We start from the raw sequence: 19,539 nt of genomic DNA, 5'->3' as shown, positions 1-19,539 counted from the left end.
CAGAGCAGGGAATCCGGAGTTCCAGCAGAATGGAGTCACGAGGATCAAAATTCACCCCAAACTGGATGCTGACCTGTGCAGCTCCGGGTGAAACCATCACCGTGGGAGGAGAGGCCTTGCTTCGCTTTTCCCCTGCGCTGGGTTTGGATTGGTTTATTTACAAACGTGGCAGCAGCTTCATGAATGACAACAGGGAGCAGCAGCCCTTACGGCGGGGTAAGGGCCGGGTGCTGCCCGTTTGCTGCTTTTTGGGGCTAAATCGTGGTGGTTTGGGGTTCAGTCAGTCACCTCGGGCTGGAGTGGGTGACTTACAGCGGATGGCTGAGGTTTAAGTGGAAAACGATCATCTGGTGAATCAAACGGAGCCCTGAAGGGATCATATGATGGTTGGCTTCGCTCTGGTGTCACGTTATTGCAGCTGTGTGTGTTTCCAAAGGAGACGTGAAAGGAGCCCCGAGCCGATGAATCAACGGGCTCATACGCTTCGTGACAAACCCCAGCGCCGGGGCTGCTCCTCCAGCCCTGCCCATCCCATGACCCGTCAGCAAAAGGGCCCTTCCCGGAGGTTCTTGGCACCTTCTGGGCGCAAAAGTCACTGCGATGTCCCCGCCGTGTCCCCCTGAGGTGGGACAGCACTCACCTGGGCTGGGTGGAGCAGGGGGCTGGTGTAACCCCGGCTCTGCCCTCCTCTGGAGGGATTTGGGTTATTTATAGCACCTGGAGAAAGCCACCGCGGTGGGTGGGAGACAGAAGCGGGGGCAGCTCTGATTCATCCGCTCTCCTGTGTCACGATGCTGAAGCGGGACGGGGATGGACGAGGAGCGGCTGGAGCCGGGGAAATGCCGGCTCCGTGTCAGCCCCGGCCCGCCTCGGTGCCGGGAGGCTTCTCTCAGGTGTCCCCCTGCTCTGTCACCTTGTCACGCTGACCCCAGCTGAAGTTCGTGCCTCGCCAGGGGCGGGTGACAGCCCTGGTGGCACTGAGCCACCCCGTGTCCTTTGCGCTGGGCGTTAATTAGCGGGGCTCGTTTTAACGAGGGGAGAACGGGAGCAGCCCTAATGAGCGCAGATGGTGAAACCCTTCCCCGTGGAGCCGGAGGCTCAGCAGGGAGGAGCAGACCCCAGCGGGGAGCACGTTTAAGATGGAGGTGTCTCGGCCCAGCCTCGGCGGGTGGAAAAGAGAGGTTTGTGTGGCAGAGGCTGTGGGAAGGTCCTCGGAGCTGCAAAAACTCTGCCTTGGGCGAAAATCTCTTCCTGAGGCTTTGAAGAGAAGTTTGGATGCTGCTGGGAAGGTCCTGCCCTTGGTTTCCTGTGGCTTGGAAGAGCAGGATCCTTCCCACAGGACCAGCCCTGCCAGGCCAAAGCCATCCCACCGCAGAGGCTCTCCTGAGCTCAGGAAGCAGCAGCAGAGCGCCTGGAGCTGCTTTTCTCGTGCTTTGGGCTCGAAGTGGGATGTGCACCCGGGTCTCCTTCCCTTGGCTCTTGGCAGGGCAGCACAGAGGGATGACAGGAGGGATCCGTGCTCCTTCCCTCCTCCTCTGCTTCCTGGGTGACCTTGGGTCTGTCCCTTCACCTCCCTGTTCCAGTCGGCATGAGCAGCCTTGGCCCTGGGTGCAGGATTTCCCTGGCTCTGTGCGTGTCAGGGAGGATGAGGAGCTGCAAACTGATGCTCAGATCTCCCAGCCCGAAGCTGGGTGTAGATTTCCACCTCCTGAAATCTCTCAGTTCCTCTGTCCCTACGTCTCCCTCCTTTCCCTGCTCTGTGACCTTGATGGGGTGAGCTGGATGCTTCTCCAGGAACATCCTTCCCCTCTTCTTTAGGATCTGTGGGGGATGTCTGTGAAAGCTGAACGGGGAGAAATGGAAATGGTGGGGCAAGGAGGAACCAGCAGAGTCCCCAGGGGTTGAAATGCTGATTTTTAATTCACCCAATCTCATCTTGTGGGCTTTTCCTGCCTCAGTTTCTTCTTTCTGGACCCAAGCAAGGGATAAATGTAGAGTTTGGACACAGGAGAGGAGAAATTCCCCTGCACCCCATCACTTGAGCCCAGAACACGTTCGCTGCTGGTGACTGCTCTCCTTGGGTTCTGCTGTAAATCCCCATCTCCTCCCTGCCTTCCCCTGCACTCCCAGGCCCAGCTGAAAGCTTTGCTGACACATTTCCAGCCTCTTTATTGCTCCCCAGCTGCCTTCCCAAGAAAGCAAGGATGGGCTGAGGCAGGACACGTGGCTCACAGCCTCCCTCCTCCCCTGACCCCTTCGTGATGCTGCTGGCAGGGCTGGGGGCTGCGGGGGGTCTTCACTCACCCCAAATAGCAGCTTTGCCCCAGTGGATGCTTTTGGGATCACTGGGAGCCTCTGAGCAGGGATTAAACCCCCTGGGTGTAACAAGGCAGGAGCTTCTCCAGCCCTGCCCTTTCCCTGGTGGGCTGAATCCAGTGTGTCCCATGACAAACCAGATCCACGTGCCTTGGCTCTGCTGCAGTGGTGGTTCCCACGCCAGCCCAAAGGGGTTTGGGGTCACCCTGTGTCACCTGGGCAGGAGGACATGGATGAGGGACTGTCCCTTTGTGCAGGCAGAGTCCTGGACTCAGCCCAGGGGTCTGGCCTGGGCACAGGGAGTGGTGGTTGCTGTCTGAGGGGTTAAATATGCAGGTGTCCACTGGGACCAGGAAACTGGGAATCCTGTCCAAGGACACACCCAGGGACATGGAGCGGGATGAGGTGAGTTGTCCCCAGTGTCTCCCCTCGTAATGCCTGTTCAGAGACACCAGCCCTGCCCACAGCACCAACTGGTCCTTTCCCAGGTCCTGCTGTGGGAAAAGCCACGTTCCCTCTCCAGGTGGGTGGCAGCAGCACTGGTTTTACCTGAGCAAAGCTGTGGGTGCAAAGGCAGCTCTGGTCTGGCAGTATGAGTGAGGTCCTTGAATCCATGGGCTCTGAAAGACCCTAATCTGTCTTCTAAAGAGGGAGAAAAAAAATGCACATTTAAGAAAATTAAGGTCATGGGGACTAAGTAAACAAGCTGAATCTCCATCTGTCGGTGACAAGGGTTTTCTATCTCTTTCCAGCCTGGAAAGCTCCTGGTTGTCAGCTGATCTGCCTTGTCTTTCTCACAGGGTGGTTGTTATTTTTGGCAGATGAATTTTTGATTAAATTCCCCTTTCAACCAACAAAATGCACGGAAATACCTTTCTCAGATGGATTTGGATTGTGCTTTTTCATCTGAGGGTGCAGACCTTGGGGCTGATGCAAAAGGCTGGGGAAATTACCAGGAAGACCCCGCTGACCTGGCTTTCCCTGGATCCAGGGATTCACAGAGTTCCTGGGCTGTGTGGGCTGGTGCCTTGGGGCAGGTTCTGGCTGGGCTCATCTCCCAGTTCCGCTGGGGATGGGGATAGGGATGGGGATGGGGAGGGCTGGGTGTGCTCACAGACTCACTGCTGGGAATGGTTCCTTCTCCTGGATCCCTGCCAGGCAGCACCACCATGGCCAGGCTGGGGCTGAGCCATTGGGAGGCAGCAGGAACTCCCCAGAGCAGCCATGGGGATTGTGCCAGAGCCGTTCCAGCATCAAGATTTGCATCTCTGCTGTGGTTTTCCCCTATAGTTTAGTTTGGGCACGTCTTCCACGGGCAGGGAGATTTGTACCTCTGTCCTTCACCTTCATGCCAGTGTTTAGAGAGGCCTTCCCCATGCCATTAAAGGAGCCCTGCTGGTTCCCCAAATCCTTTGGGAATGTGGCTGTCTGGAGTGTCCTCCGAGGCTCTGAGCCTCTCTGGGGCTCTGTAGGTGCTGGAAGGACCCTGCTCCTCCAGGACCTGTGTCCCGGGGCCTCTCAGCTCCTCAGAACAGCTTGGGGTGCACCTAAACTGAGGAGAGGAAGAGGCTGAGATCCAGAGGGATGCTGTGGGGTCTGTCCTGACTCCATGGGGTTGGCCTGGCTCTGCCCTGGAGCTGGGCACCTCCGAGGGGTTGGGGTGTCCCAGAGAGCTGTTTGGGTGCCCCCACCATGGGCCACTGAGCTCTGGGGGCTTGGCCAGTACATCCTGGATCTTCTTGGCTCTCTCTCTAACCCCAAGAGATACTTTACCCCCAAGGCTGAATCCTCCTGGAGCTGTGAGCCGCTCTGAAGGAGCTGCTGAGCAGACAGGGAGCAGCAAAGCACCTGCGGGTGATGCGGCCAGGTCTGCACAAATCCACCCAGAGCCTGACTCAAACCTGATGGAAATCCTGCACTTCCCTGGGCGCTGGATGAGGCCGTGCCCTGTCCCCTGTGCCCATCCCCGTGCCCTGTGCCCATCCTCACCCCGGCCAGGGCTGCTCCAGCCCCGGGCAGCCACGTGCCGGTAATTGCCACGATTGAGCAGTGAGCGGTTTATGTGAATGAACCCTCGTTAGGAAATTAAACATCGCTGGCCTGGGCTTGGAAAAAAAAAAACCACCACCTAATTCAAGCGGCTTCTCCAGAGGAGGCGGATCCAGGAAAGATGTGGAGCTGAGATGGTTGCCTGGTAACGGATGCAGCCGACAGTTCAAAATAGATTTTATTTTCTTATAGGAACAGGGCCTGGCAAAGGGAGAACTTCCGTCAGGGGTGAGAAAACACCAAGGTGAGGGTGGGTGAGGAGGAGGTTTCCTGCTCCCGGAGCTTTGCACTGGGCTGGGACTCGGTGCTTGGGCTGGAGATGGGCTCTGCTGCCTGGGCTGAGCCCACTGCCCTGAAAAGGGCTGGAGCTGGGGGCTGAGTGGGATAAAAATGCTCAGAGAAAGACGAGCTGGGCACGGCTCTGGAACAGGCCCCAGGGTGGGAGGAGGTGTTGGTGCTGCCCAGCTGGGGTGGGTCAGGTCTCTGAGCACAGCACCATCGCCCTGCCACCCCTGGGTGTCCCCTGGGAGCAGAGATGGACAGGACAGGAAAGAAGGAGGTGTAGCTCTTCAGGAAGGTCACTTTTCCAAGCTGAGGGATTTGCTCTGAGAGTTCTGGGTTTTCTCCCCAGCTGATGTAGCCCCATGGTCCAGTCCAGGGTGGGAAGTGCCCACCTGACCCCAGTTCTCCCAGGATGGAGAGGAGGGACTTGGTGCTTTCCCAGTTTGGGGATCCCCAGCCCAGTGGAGCAGATTTTCACGATGTCACCAAGATTTTTGAGGCCAGGGAGAAATTTGCAGGGCTGGGCTGGGTTCTGGCACTTCCTGAGGTGCTTCTGTCCAGGACCTCTCCTCTTGACCCGTGTTGAAAGCTGAGAAAGCCAAGACACCAGGGCTGATGGCTGTGCCTTGGCTGCTGCTGCTTTTGCTGCTTGGGGAGATTTAGCATCAGGCTCCAAGGCTTTTCAGTCACTCCTGATAACTTCCTGGGATGCAGAGATAGCCTGGGCATTTGTCACTGTCCCCTGAGTGCTTCTGAGCTGTCGTGGAGCGAAGCCTGAGCCGTGCTGATGGTCAGAAGGGGAAGGAGCAGGACAGGGAGGGCAGAGCCTCAGCGAGGGCTGGATTTGATGTCAGGCCTTGTGAGGTTCTGCTGCTGGGCTGGAGGCGATAGAGGGGAGAAGAGGTGTCACAGCAATGTCACTGGCTCCATCACCTCTCACTGTCCCCTGGAGCCCAGGGAAATTCCTCCCTCTGGGACACAGGAGGCTCTTCCCCATCAATGAGAGCAGCTGTGGCTGCCCCTGAATCCCTGGAAGTGTCCAAGGCCAGGTTGGACAGGGCTTGGAGCAACCTGGGACAGAGGAAGGTGTCCCTGCCATGGCAGGGCTGGGGTTGGATGAGCTTTAAGGTCCCTTCCCACCCAAACCATTCTGCAATTCTCAACCAGAACATTGCTCCTGGTCCATCATTCCTGGAGCAGGAGACCCTCCAGGTTCAGATGAAGGGGGTGGATGGACAAGATATGGGGGGATGGACACCCTTCTCTCCTGGCGCTCTTGGTACCACCAGGTCACCTGGGGATAAGACAAAACCGACTGACCCCAGGTGACCCCTTCCTCACCCAGGTCCTGCTGATGAAGAGGAGGTGAGGCCCGAGCTGTAGCTCACTCTCTGTGCTGTTCCCTGTGGGACCTTCATCCTCTTCCCTCGCTCCCGGCCCCGGGGCCGCCTGGAGCCGTCCCCATGCCCAAGAACAGCAAGGTGACACAGCGGGAGCACAGCAGCGAGCATGTCACCGAGTCGGTGGCCGACCTGCTGGCCCACCAGGAGCCCGTGGACTACAAACGCAGCGTCCTCAACGTGACGGGGGAGGCCTGGGACAAGCAGAAGGAGGGAGATGAGGACCTGGATGCGGAGAACCGGCCAGCCTGGAACAGCAAGCTGCAGTACATCCTGGCCCAGATCGGCTACTCCGTGGGGCTGGGCAACGTCTGGCGCTTCCCCTACCTGTGCCAGAAGAATGGAGGAGGTGAGGGATGGGGCAGGGATGGGGTCAGCCCTTGGGGAAGGGGGTGGGACCCAATCCTGCCTTGCTGCATGTTGGGGTGTGGATGCTGGGTGAGGACAGGGGTAATTTGGGCTCTTAAATGAGTTATTTGGGCTCTAAAGTGTGTTGTTTGGGCTCTGAAGTGGGAAAGGGCTGCCAGAAGCTGTGCTGAGATGTGGAAATCTTCAGGATGGCCTCTTCCTAAAGGTTGTCCACAGGCCTGCTCTAAAGTCGTGGTGAATCCCAAGCTGGGAGCCAGGATTTCTGGCTGCAGCCCCTGATTCCTCCTGGGGCAATTTGGAAAATAGGGCTAAAAATGGAAGAGAGAGTCCCTCCATTTCCCTGGGTCCTTAAAGCCACATTTTGTGGTTCCATCCCATTCCCAAATCCTCCTTCCAGCCAGTCCATTCTCTCATCCCACTCCACACCTCCTCCTTGAGCTGCCAAGTGCAGCCCAAAGGGCCGGGTCTTTCCCAGCTGAGCCCCGCCACCCTTCATGACACCGATGAGAGAATGTGTTCGTCATCATCAGTGCAAACCCAGCCCCTTCCCAGCCATGCTGGAGGGAGCCAGGACCAGCCCCTGAGCTCTCTGTGTTCCCAGTGCTGCATCCTGTGCCGTGGCCCCAGCCCTGCAGCTGCCAAACCTGCAGCGCTCTCAATAATTCAAACATCTCGTGTCATCGTCGGGATGAGTCATTCTGCCAACCACAGACCTGTGCAGTCGGTGCTCGCCTCCTGGGGCTGCTCCCCTTCCCTTCCCTTCCCTTCCCTTCCCTTCCCTTCCCTTCCCTTCCCTTCCCTTCCCTTCCCTTCCCTTCCCTTCCCTTCCCTTCCCTTCCCTTCCCTTCCCTTCCCTTCCCTTCCCTTCCCTTCCCTTCCCTTCCCTTCCCTTCCCTTCCCTTCCCTTCCCTTCCCTTCCCTTCCCTTCCCTTCCCTTCCCTTCCCTTCCCTTCCCTTCCCTTCCCTTCCCTTCCCTTCCCTTCCCTTCCCTTCCCTTCCCTGGTGTGTTCAGGCCTGGGAGAGGTCAGCACAGCCCCTCTGGCTTCATTGCACAGCTGTGCACATCTGGCCTCTGATTGCCCGTTAAGTTTTCCCTGTTAAATGAGATTTAGAAGCAGTTCAGAGGTTGGAGAACCAGCATCCTTCTTCCCTACAAGGATTAATCCAGCTGTGCCTCAGTTTCCCCATGGCCACGGCAATCCTTAGTTAACCATAATTAGTGCAATCAATGAAAAATCCTCATCTTACACTGAGCTCCTTGCTGTCCTGGGTTTGTCCTGGGGGGCTTTGGCCTCAGCTGTGCAGGTGCTGGACTATCAAGGTGCAACTGGTATTCCCAGGCTGGGATTCCTCCTGGTGTATTCCCCAAATCTGGGGCTGAGCTTTGCAGTCTGTATGTGGGGAGCATTAAAGAAGTGGTTTTTGGACACAAGACCAGATGGGATGTGGAATGGGGATGCGGCTGAGGCAGCACAGCCCTGACACTGCTGAGGAGATGAATGATGGGTTTGACCCATCCTGGGGTGGGATCCAGGGACACTGAGCCAGGCAGGGACCGGGACAAGCAGCTGCCTTTAGGAGCTCCTTGCTGTGATAGAAAATCTTTCTGCAGCAGCACTTAAACTAAAAGGCTTTTACAAGCTGCCCCAACCATTGCCACCGTTCCATGGATGGGGAAACTGAGGCAGAGATCTGGGAATTGGCTTGAGCAGCAGATTGCTGGGCTTTGCAGTGCTTTTCCTTTTGCCCACGTGGCATCATCTGTCCATCCCATGGGGCAGACACCGATTCTCTGCCTTTTCCTCCTGCCGTGTCCAGCCCTCTCGGCTGGGATTCCCACCAGGCCGTGAGGCTGCTGCCAGCCAGGATGCAGGAGTCTGGGAGGGATGGACAGACCATTCCTGGTCGCTCTGAGCAGCTCCAGGGTGTGATGGCGGTGGCTGCTTTCCCTCCTGCTCCCCGAGCAGGTGTCTGCGGGGGAGAACGGCGGCGTGCTGGTAGCAGGATGGGCTGGAGCCAAATTCCCAGGACTCAGAGTGCTGGGAGCCAGCAGAAGCCAGCAGTGCTGCCTGGTGCTGCACAGGCATGAGCTGCTGTGCACCTTTGCAGGCATCTCAGGAAGAAAATCTCCAATACTGGACAAATTTGCATCTGAATCTGTCCATCATGTCCACCTATCTGCAGGTTGAGATACCTGGGGGAGTGTTGCAGAGGTGGGATGCTCGTGGTCCTTCCTGAATTTCCCTGAGCTCCAGCTCTGCTCTCTGCCTCTCCTCTTACCCTCCCAATCACCCTGGCCTGCTGCACCTCAATTTCTCTCCCTACCCACATTTTTAACACACCATCCCCAACCATGCCAGGGCTGACCTGCTGTGCCCAAGGTCCTGCCCAGTGCCTGGAGTGGTAGCTGTCACCAGGGTGTCAATCCAGGCGGGAATCTCGGTTGTCTTTGGACCGTCTGCTACCCTGCAGGAGCCAGGCACGTTCTCCTGAGCCCATTCCTCATCTCCTGGCAGGAGCTGGAGTGGTTCCTCAGCCGGGCGCTGCAGTGAGTCATCTCATCCTTTACGGTCATCGGTTCTGCTTCAGGAGCCACGGGCTCCTCTCCAGCCACACAGACATTAACCGAGTTTTAATCTGAGTTGTTCCTGCTCCTCAGACCGTGCAGGGTGGTGCTGCTGCTGCTGGGAATGTGGGGTGTGCAGGGGGTGTGCTTGGCTGTGCCTGGGGGGACAGGACAGCTCCTGTGTGTCCGAGGTGGCCATGGGATGGGTCACGGGTTCACAGGGGAGGTGGGTGTTGGTGGCCACCTGAGCCTGCCTGGGCTCTGCCCTGCAGGAACCTGCCAGGGCCACACTCTCCTGCCCTGCTCTGGGCTACCAGTGGAATGAATGCTGTGTCCCCTGGGATGCTCACACCTGCTCCACAGTTGGGGCCACCTCTCCAGATCCAGAATAAGATCAAAAGGTGGTGTAGGGAAGAGATTTAGTCCAATTGACACGTGCAGCCAGGGCTCAGTCACACCAGCACAGAGAATCCCTCTGAGCTCCAGCACTTCACAGTCCTCGGGAGTGTGACTGTGTCCCCAGGGCTCAGCTTATGGAGGTGGCTCCTTGCACATGGAGATTTGTCTGTGTGGATTCAGGGAGTTCTTGGGGGCCACGGGTTGTATCCCACATAATCCACACTCGAGGTGATGCTGCATCCTTTCTTTCCACACGTGTTTGCTCCTGTCCACAGCTTCTCCTCTGGCCAAGCTCTGATCTGCATTCCTGGATCACAGAATCGTGGAAACATTTAGGTTGGAAAAGCCCTCTAAGATCATTGAGTCCAACCATCAACCCAGCACAAGGCCACCACCAGCCTGTGCCCCCAAGTGGCACACCCACACAGTTATTAAACCCTTGCAGGGAAGGGGAATATTCTGCTGCCCTGGACAGCCTGTGCCAGTGCCTGACCATCCTTTCCATGAAGAAATTTGTCCTAACATTCAATGTAAGCCTCCCCTGGTACAACTTGAGGCTGTTTTCAAATGAACTGATGGACCAGGCAGAGCCTGTCTGTCTTGGTTTGGAAAGATCAATTGTCTGCCAGGGAGAGCTGAAGTCTCCCTTGGAATGGAGAATGTAACTCCCTTCCCTCTGAATTATTATGATTTTGAAATTAAAGGGCTTTCAGGCAAAGATATGGGAATAGGAATAACAGTTCTTTACTAGGAATATTAAAAATAAAAATGTAGTAGTACAAAAAAGCAAATGAACAACAGAAAAAGAAAAACACTGACAGAGTCAGAACACAACCTGACGCCCTGTTGGTCAGGGTGTTGGGAGCAGTCCAATCAAATCCTCCTGCAGTGACAGACGTGGTTCTGTTGGAGCAGAGATGATCCTGTAGAAGGGTCCAGTGGTGGTGAGATGGGTCAGGTCTCCCTCTGGGAATCCAGTGCAGACAGGCTGTGCTGGGATTCTGAATGCCAGGTTTTATCCAGGTAGGAATGCTGGGCCCCTCCCACTGGGTGGAGCATCTCCCAGTGGAATGATGTCATTTTATCAGCCCTGCAGTGAGCCTCAGTGGCCCATTAACAGCAGATACCCCTGGAGGGAGGATGGCTCCTGGAGGAGATAAAGAAAAACCATCTCCCCAGGCAGTTTCACCAGCTGGCAATAGAACACACGCTGCTGGTGACATCTTGGAACCCAAGACACCGTCCCAGCTGTGCCCTGCTTGTCCATCCCCGTCCATCTGTCCTTGGCTGCAGACAAACCCATCTGTGGGATTGTCCTGGCTCAGGCAGGCAGGGAGATCTTTAATGACCTTTCTGTCCCTTTCCAGGTGCCTACCTGGTCCCATACCTGGTCCTGCTCATCATCATCGGGCTGCCCCTGTTCTTCCTGGAGCTGGCAGTGGGGCAGCGGATCCGCCGGGGCAGCATCGGCGTCTGGAATTACATCTGTCCCCGCCTGGGGGGCATTGGCTATGCCAGCTGCCTTGTGAGTGCCCCCAGGGGACCCCCCAGCCCCACCTCGGGGTGGGTGGGATGGGGCAAACCTCGAGGAGCCCCATGGGGAAGTTCAAGAGGTCAAAGGGTGTTTTTGCAGCTCCACTCATGGCTCCAGGGCTGGTTTGGGAATGGGTCTGATCCCAGCAGCTCCGCTCCCTGCGCAGCGGGAGGTGCCCTGGGGACAGTGTCACTGCCCTGTGGTTTGATGCCATGTCCTCCTCCTTCCTTACCCCCAGGTCTGTTTTTTTGTTGGTCTCTACTACAATGTCATCATCGGCTGGAGCATCTTTTACTTCTTCAAGTCCTTCCAGTACCCCCTGCCCTGGAGCGAGTGCCCCATCGTGAAGAACGGCTCCATGGCTGGTGAGGGGCGGGGGAGCTGGGCTGGGAGGGAGCAGTTCCCTGGGAAAGGGGGCTGTGGGACACTGTGGGACACTGTGGGACACGTCATTACCCCCCAACAGAAGGTGGGGCCACAGGAGGTAGAGGTGTCTCCTGGGCCACTGGATCCTCTCTGGTCCAGCTGCCCTGACGGTATGCAGAGCTTCCCGTGGGATGGATGAGTGTCTCCCATGCTCTCTCTTCCCACTGATGGGGCTTGATGCCAGTTTGGGAATCCAGAGTCTCCAGTTATGGGATTTTCAGGCTGCCCCAGTGCTTGAGGCCAGGATCTGACCCAGGCCCATGGAGGGAGGCAGTGACAGTCAGGCAGGGGCTGCTCCACTGCCTCACTGAGACATAGATGGAGCATCAACTTGGGGACCCTCTGAGAGGTTTTATAGCAAATTAAAATGTTTCTCCCCCTATTTAACATCTCATTTTCACCTGGCAGTGGTTTTATTTGTCTCTTCTTTCCCCTGCTAAGAATGAATCCCAATAATTTCTGCACCTCAGTTTCCAGAGGTGTCTCCCTTCCCTGGCTGGCTCCAGTGGGTCTTTGACCTTTGATCCACCCAGGAGACAGTGGATAACTCTTCCCCTCATGCTCTGCTGCCTCTGCTCTGTTGCAGTTGTGGAGACTGAATGTGAGAGGAGCTCAGCCACCACCTACTTCTGGTACCGGGAGACCCTGGACATCTCCAACTCCATCTCGGAGAGCGGAGGGCTTAACTGGAAGATGACCCTGTGTCTGCTGGTGGCCTGGAGCCTCGTTGGCCTGGCCATGATCAAAGGCATCCAGTCCTCGGGGAAGGTGGGTGTTGGTGGCCACCTGAGCCTGGGCTCTGTCCTGGGAGCAGGAACCTGCCTGGGCCACACTCTCCTGCCCGGCTCTGGGGTACCAGTGGAATGAATGCTGTGTCCCCTGGGATGCTCACAAAGGGGTCACTCTCCAGAGGGATCCAGAATAAGATCAAAGGAGGGTGTAGGGAAGAGGTTTAGTTCAACTGACATGCAGCCAGGGTTCAGCCACAGCAGCACAGAGCCCCTCTGAGCTCCAGCACTTCACAGAATCAATTAGGTTGGAAAAGGCCTTTGAGGTGATCAAGTCCAGCCTGTGACCCAACACCACCCTGTCACCCAGACCATGGCACTGTCACAGCTCCAGGGACAGTGACTCCACCACCTCCCTGGGCAGCCCCTTCCAATGCCCAATCACTCATTCTGTGAAGAAATTCTTCCTAATGTCCAGCCTAAACCTCCCTGGCACAGCTTGAGGCTGTGTCCTCTTGTCCTGTCGCTGGGAGCAGAACCCGACCCTCACCTGGCTGCACCCTCCTCTCAGGGAGCTGCAGAGAGTGATGAGGTCTCCCTGAGCCTCCTCTTCTCCAGGATAAATGACCCCAGCTCCCTCAGCCACTCCTCACAGGACTTGTGTTCCAGACCCCTCCCCAGCCTTGTTGCCCTTCTCTGGACACACTCCAGCCCCTCCATGTCCTTTTTAACTGGGGGGCCCAGAACTGGACTCAGCACTGGAGGTGAGGCTCACCAGTGCCGAGCACAGGGGGACAATCACTGCTCTGCTCCTGCTGGCCGCACCATTCCTGATCCAGGCCAGGTGCCAGTGGTCTTCTTGGCCACCTGGGGCACACCTGGGCTCGTGTCCAGCTGCTGTCACTCAGCACCCCCAGGTCCCTTTCTGCCTGGCCACTGTCCAGACGCCTGTACCACCCCACCTCGAGGGCTCCCAGTTTATCCCTGGGGAGCCCACCCCATCCTGGGGAGGGAAATGCTCCCTCCTCCCCCGTGTGAGCTGTCTGCAGGTTGAGTGGGAGGGTGGCTGGGCCCAGCAATTGAGGCTGTGCTGTGTTCATCCCTCTTGCTCCAGGTGATGTACTTCAGCTCCCTCTTCCCATACGTGGTGCTCGTCTGCTTCTTGGTGCGAGGCCTTCTGCTGCGTGGGGCAGTGGATGGGATCATGCACATGTTCACACCCAAGGTGAGAGTTCCAAGCCCAGCAGGCTCCAGTCAGGTTCCCCTCCTAGCTGGTCGCCCCCTATTTTCCCTTATTCTTTTATTATTCCCCTTGTTTTCCTCCCCACCCCAAAAATCAGAGTACCAGCCCCAAACTTGGGGATGCTGATAGATCATCAGGATGTGGGGCGGCGCCCAAAATTCAGAACAGCCACGAGCCTCACACACTCACCATCCTCAGATGCCAGAGTGGGGGGCACAGCAGTGCCCAAGGGAATATATAAAGATTTAATGGAGAGATGCTGGCTGGCAGCAAAACCTCTGCTGGTGGTATGCACTTATTAATTAACCAGCTAATTAATTAATTAAGCAGAGATGTAGATGAATCAGCTCAGCCGGCGAGGCTGCTACAAGACGTTAATTATGGTCCCTTGATGAATGATGCTGGGAGGCTCCAGGCTGCAGCTCCAGCTCCCAGGAGAGGGGGAATGTGGCTGGGGGGGATCAGGAGTTAAAACAACCCCCCAGCCAGGATCTCAGTGCTCCAGGTGCTCTGGAAGCAGGAGATGGCTGGGAGAGGATGGAGACCCAATGCTGGGCCTGTGGTGGTCCCCTGGGCTGGGGGGACACGGACTGGGAAGCTGCACAGGGAGAGATGGAACCCCCAGTTAGGCCTCTGGGGCACGTGGAGCAGACAGAGGTGTGGTCAAACCTTGTGTCCTGACCTCTCCATGCCTCAGTTTCACCCTCTGTGTGAATGAGGAGAAGGAGCTGTGAGTGCTGAGTGAAGCCAGACCTGACACATCATGGAATCCATGGCACATTCCATGGCAGATCATGGAATCACAGAGTGGTTTGGGTTGGAATGGGCCTTAGAGATCATTTCCTTCCACCACCACACTGAAGCAGCCCACAGCTGCTCCAAAACCAACTCAGCCCTTTTAATGTAGCTCTGGGATGGGTTGTGGGGCCACCAGCCCACCTAACTCCTTCTTCTGTCTTCCTTCCAAGCTGGACAAGATGCTGGACCCCCAGGTGTGGCGAGAGGCAGCCACACAGGTTTTCTTCGCCTTGGGCCTGGGTTTTGGAGGGGTCATTGCCTTCTCCAGCTACAACAAGCAGGACAACAACTGCCACTTCGATGCCACCCTTGTCTCCTTCATCAACTTCTTCACGTCCGTGCTGGCCACCCTGGTTGTGTTTGCTGTGCTGGGCTTCAAGGCCAACATCATGAACGAGAAATGCGTGGTGGAGTAAGATGTGCTTTTTTTCTCTGTTTGGGGTGGGCAGGTCTTTGCTGCTGCCAGTTGTGGTGGGTCTGGAGGCAGAAAAGTGCTCTGGAGCTGGATGATCCTGGGGTTTGGTGGAACCAGGTTCCTGATAGTCAAGACCTGGATTTCCAGAGATGTACCACTGTAGCTGAGGGAGTTGGACATTCAGCTCCTCCAACCTAAAACCCAGCCCCAAGATGGGCTCTTAATCTGCAGATTGAGTGTGAATCTAATGTGTCTCAGGTGCCCTGCATCAGCTGAGAAGTTCTGCTCTCCCTTAGGAACGCTGAGAAGATCTTGGGCTACCTGAACACCAATGTGCTGAGCCACGACCTCATCCCACCCCACGTGAACTTCTCCCACCTCACTGCCAAAGACTACAACGAGATGTACAGGGTGATCATGACGGTGAAGGAGGGGCACTTCAAAGAGCTGGGTCTGGATGCCTGCCTGCTGGAGGACGAACTCAACAAGGTACCTGGTGGCACTCCTGGTAGGACAGCAGGTCACTCGCCCCATTGCCCCTCCCTGTGTCAATCCTGGGCACTTGGAGCTGGAAAAACAACTTTTAGAGACCCTCCAGGGATGGGGAATCCAAGTCCCTGTGGTTTTACCCAGCAAACAGGGGTCCTCCTGGGGTGGGAGAAGCTCTGTCCAGTACAAGTCTAGCAGGGTGATCACCAGTTCATCTCCAGTACCAGACTGGGATTTTCTTTCCTTGAAGAGGGTTTGGTGAGGGAGACCTGAGACATCAGGAGCTCAAACTCTGTGTCCCTGACAAGTCTCTTCTCATCTTTTGGTCCTCTCCCCACCTCAACAGTCGGTGCAAGGGACTGGCCTGGCCTTCATCGCCTTCACAGAAGCCATGACCCACTTCCCAGCCTCGCCCTTCTGGTCTGTCATGTTCTTCTTGATGCTGATCAACCTGGGCTTGGGGAGCATGATCGGGACCATGTCAGGCATCACCACGCCCATCATCGACACCTTCAAGGTGCGGAAGGAAGTGTTCACAGGTGAGGCCTCTTCTGCTGCAACCTCCTTGGGAAGGGCTGGGGGGTCCCCATTGCCTTGAGGAGTCACGCCAGGAGAGCGTGGACATAGCAGGGAGTTAACTGGGCCATGCCCATGCAGGGAATGGACCTTGTGGAGGTCTTGGTGTCACTCAAGGACCTCTGCTGACCAGACCCATTTGCTCCCCACAGTTGGTTGCTGCATCTTCGCCTTCGTAGTGGGGCTGATCTTTGTGCAGCGTTCTGGAAACTACTTTGTCACCATGTTTGACGATTACTCAGCCACACTGCCGCTCACCGTCGTGGTCATCCTGGAGAACATCGCTGTGGCCTGGATTTATGGCACCAAGAAGTAAGGAATTCCTACAGCAAAAGGAATAACTGTGCTGTAACTCCTAACTGAAAACCCTCCTCCCACCTCTTTTCCGTATGGATTTTTGTCCAGGAGAAAATGCTCCAAGGGCAGTTAAAGAGGCAGGAAATTGGTCCACTTTGATCCTCCTACCCTGGTGTAAGGCAGCCCCAGGAATGGGTCCTTCTCGTGGGTATCTCCTGTTGGTTGGTGATGCTCAGTTACTTGTGATGAGTAAACCCTTTTTTTCTGAGGTTTCCAGGTCCTTTTGCAAGGGGAGGCTGCTCCCCACACTGCTTTTGTTCAGAGGTTGTCCAGAGCAAAGGCAGCTCTGGATAACGCTCAGATGGTCTTGTCCTGAGGAGTTTTCCACAAGTTTTTCAGGCTTGTGGGATGCTGAGATGGTCAGCTGGGTTCTTCAGGCTCTACCTTGAGCATCAATGGGGCTCCTGGGAGGTTGTTTCTCACTCAGAGGTGGGGGATATCATCATTCCATGTCTTTCCTCGGCAGGTTCATGCAGGAGCTGACAGAAATGCTGGGTTTCCGGCCCTACCAGTTCTACTACTACACCTGGAAGTACGTGTCTCCCATCTGCATGGCCGTGCTCATGACCGCCAGCATCATCCAGCTGGGAGTCAGCCCCCCAGGCTACAGCGCATGGATCAGAGAGGAGGTGAGCACAGCTCCCTCCCCTTCCCCACCCATGGCCCAGCACAGCAGGGGCAGCTCAGAGCTGCAGACCCCTCTGTTCATCCCAGCTCTGCTCATTGCTCCTTCCTCTCCTGCTGGGTGACATTCCTGCCCTGCTCATCCCCTGGGAGCAGTCAGGTTTGTTCATGCTGCCCGGATATCTCCAGCCAGCTCTGCCTGTGGGCTGAAGTTTGTGGTGGTTTTGGTTGGCTCCCACAGCTCCATGCTGTGCCCAGCATCCTGTGTGAGGATCCTCTTCCTCCACCTGAGCCCACCTTCCTGTGGTGTCCTTGAGCCTGGCAGGAGGCAGCAGGAGCTGTCTGGCACTTTGGAGATGCTGGACCTACTGGGCATCACCACCGCTGCTGCAGCAGCCCCGTGATGTTCATATCTGTCTCTTCCAGGCTGCTGAAAAGTTCCTGTTCTATCCAACCTGGGCCATGGCCATCCTCATCTCCCTGATCATCCTGGCATCCCTCCCTCTGCCCCTGGTCTTCATCCTCCGGCAGTTCCACCTCGTGTCCGACGGCTCCAACACCCTCTCCGTCACCTACAAGAAGGGCCGGATGATGAAGGACATCTCCAACCTGGAGGACAACGACGAGACCCGCTTCATCCTGAGCAAGGTGCCCAGCGAGACGCCGTCGCCCATGCCCACGCACCGCTCCTACCTGGGCCCCGGCAGCAACTCCCCCATGGAGATGAGCAGTGCTCCCAACGGACGCTACGGGAGCGGCTACCTCCTGGCCAGCACCCCCGAATCTGAACTGTGATGGTCGCCTGCCCACCACCCCCGCCGGGAGAGGAGGGCACTGGGGAGTGGATCCTGGCTGTCCAGGCAACGGGAAAATTCATCACTAAGGAAGACGAAGAAGAAACCCCTCTTAAAATCGTAAGCAAAGCAGCAATTTCTAAGATGACATCGGGAAGAAGGGATTGCAGGAGGGGCAGGACTCCTCTGACAACCCTCGGTGGAAAGGCAGGAGCCCTGGACTCACCTCCGGGGAAGGGAGGAGGAGTAAGAGACGCTGCAATACCTTTCCAAGAGCTGTTCTCATGCGGCTCAAATCTGAAGCAAAGAATCTCTCTTTTCTAAGCAGCTGATGGTTGGAACAAGGACCTGGCGGCAGGTGGGAAGCCAATCATGCTTCCTCCTGCCACCCAGTGCTCTTCCCTCCCCGTCTGTTGTCCTTTAGCCGGGAGGAGTCATGGCCTTATTCCAACGAGCACAATTAATCATCGATGTTCATAGCACAAAAAGGTGCTGTTGTTGTCACCATCGTTGTTGTTGTTGTATCTCCTGTAGGTTTTTTTAGCTGTGGACACACCCAAATAACCCCCCAAATTGTGACCAGGGCTGGCAGCCCGGGGCGGGCTGAGATGTTGGGGTGTGTGAGACAGGGCGTGGTGCATCCCTGGAATCTTTGTTGCCACCAGCAAAGGGACGGTGGCTGGGAGTTGTGTGGAGGCACGGAGGTGTCACAGCCATGGGATGGAGTGGCTGGGATGCTCCGTGGGTTGGGTGATGCTGCTGAGTGGCAGGAGGAGCCCTGAGGTGACAGTGGTTTGGGGGTGTGAGCCTGTGTGGGGTCTGGATGGGGTTGACGTGATGGGATCAGGAGCATTCTCCTGGAATTACTCCTGACGTGTGGGATGCTCTGCTGAACCAAAATCCCTGGCATGGCGGTCATCTCCTCTCACTTCTCTCTTTAGATGTCCCAGAGGGACAAGCAGAGGAGCTGTGGGACATCCAGTCCTACCACACTCCTGGTTTAGCTCTCAGGAATCCTCCCCCTGACCTCCCTCCCCTGCCCCCTGCCCCTGAGGTGAGCTGGGCAGTGGCTCTCTCTGGATGTGCCTCCTCCTTTCTCCTTGTGTCCCCTCTGAGCCAGGGGTTTGGGTTTGCCTCCGATCACACCCCACAGGAGCTCAGCAGCCTTTGGATGGGGGTGACCAGCTCTTGGGGACCACGGGCATCCGAGGAGCCGCAGCTCTTGGGGTCCAGTGCCAGGTCCCCACTAGCTCTTGATGCAGGCTGGGGAGCACTTGTGAGAGCCCAGGGGCCTCTACTGTGCCCATCCGTGTTTTTGGGGGATCAGACTGATGTGACCTGATGCTGTTTCTGCCCAGGCTGTCTAGGAAAGGGTGGGATCTTCTAGCTCTGAGTTCCTCCTGCTGGGACTGAGGTTACATGTAGAATTTGTTTCCTTGAATCCTACATGTAACCAAACACCTCTGCCAAGGCTATCAGGACAACATGGCATCATCCCCGTTTTCCTTGGGGACACTGAAGCAGCCTCTTGCACATTCTCTCCCCTCTGTTGCCTCCAAAGGCTGGGGGAGCTCCTCATCCTGGCTCCTGCTGGCCTTGGGTTGTGCATCAAGATCTTTCAGGCTGCTCTGAAGGCCACGTCTGTGGGGGCTGGTTCATGAGCCCTTCTCTCCTCCACTTCCCCGTCAGTTTGCTTTCCTTTCAGCTTGGTTCTCCTTTTGGTGGAGGTGAAGGCAGAAAGCAGCTGGTCTATTCACCACACCCCTGACTTTCAGCACCCCTGAGGCCAGGAGGTTCCCACAGTGACATCTCTTGTGGGTGTGATCCTTTATTCACGGTCTTCTCCATGGACTTGGCTGGTGACCTGGAGATTCTTCCTGGACAATTAGCTCAAGCCCTTCATTAACAGTTTTTCTAGGGGTAAGATGGAGGAGTGGACTGAACCCAAGCAGCTCAGTGATGGTTCCAAGCACCAGATCTGTGAGTCAGGATCAGCCCCTCTCCTCCAGAAGTTCCCCCTTCCTCATCCCCTCCCACGTCTTTCTCCTTCCTCTGCCTGTGTGAGAGGGACACAGAAATGTCCCCATGGCATCATTTCTGGAAAGGAGCAGCCCAAATCCAGCAGCATTTTCGACAACACTCTCCCTCCCATTCCTTATGGGGTCCATCCTCCC

General features: G+C 56.5%; 1 protein-coding gene across 1 annotated transcript; it reads left to right on the top strand.

Moving 5' to 3' along the window:
• Window positions 1-6,013: 6,013 nt before the first annotated feature.
• On the top strand, window positions 6,014-19,072 carry SLC6A17 (solute carrier family 6 member 17). The gene is made up of 11 exons (XM_066335625.1): window positions 6,014-6,396; window positions 10,749-10,906; window positions 11,154-11,280; window positions 11,928-12,109; window positions 13,184-13,294; window positions 14,281-14,522; window positions 14,822-15,014; window positions 15,361-15,553; window positions 15,743-15,902; window positions 16,414-16,576; window positions 16,998-19,072. Exons 1-11 carry the CDS (start codon window positions 6,111-6,113, stop codon window positions 17,364-17,366), a joined length of 2,184 nt encoding a protein of 727 aa, XP_066191722.1. The 5' UTR covers window positions 6,014-6,110; the 3' UTR covers window positions 17,367-19,072.
• Window positions 19,073-19,539: the final 467 nt, after the last annotated feature.

This window comes from Sylvia atricapilla, chromosome 25 (genome assembly GCF_009819655.1).
Source record: "Sylvia atricapilla isolate bSylAtr1 chromosome 25, bSylAtr1.pri, whole genome shotgun sequence".
In the NCBI taxonomy this organism is placed as follows: Eukaryota; Metazoa; Chordata; class Aves; order Passeriformes; family Sylviidae; genus Sylvia; species Sylvia atricapilla.
This window is presented reverse-complemented; position numbering and strand designations above follow the sequence as displayed.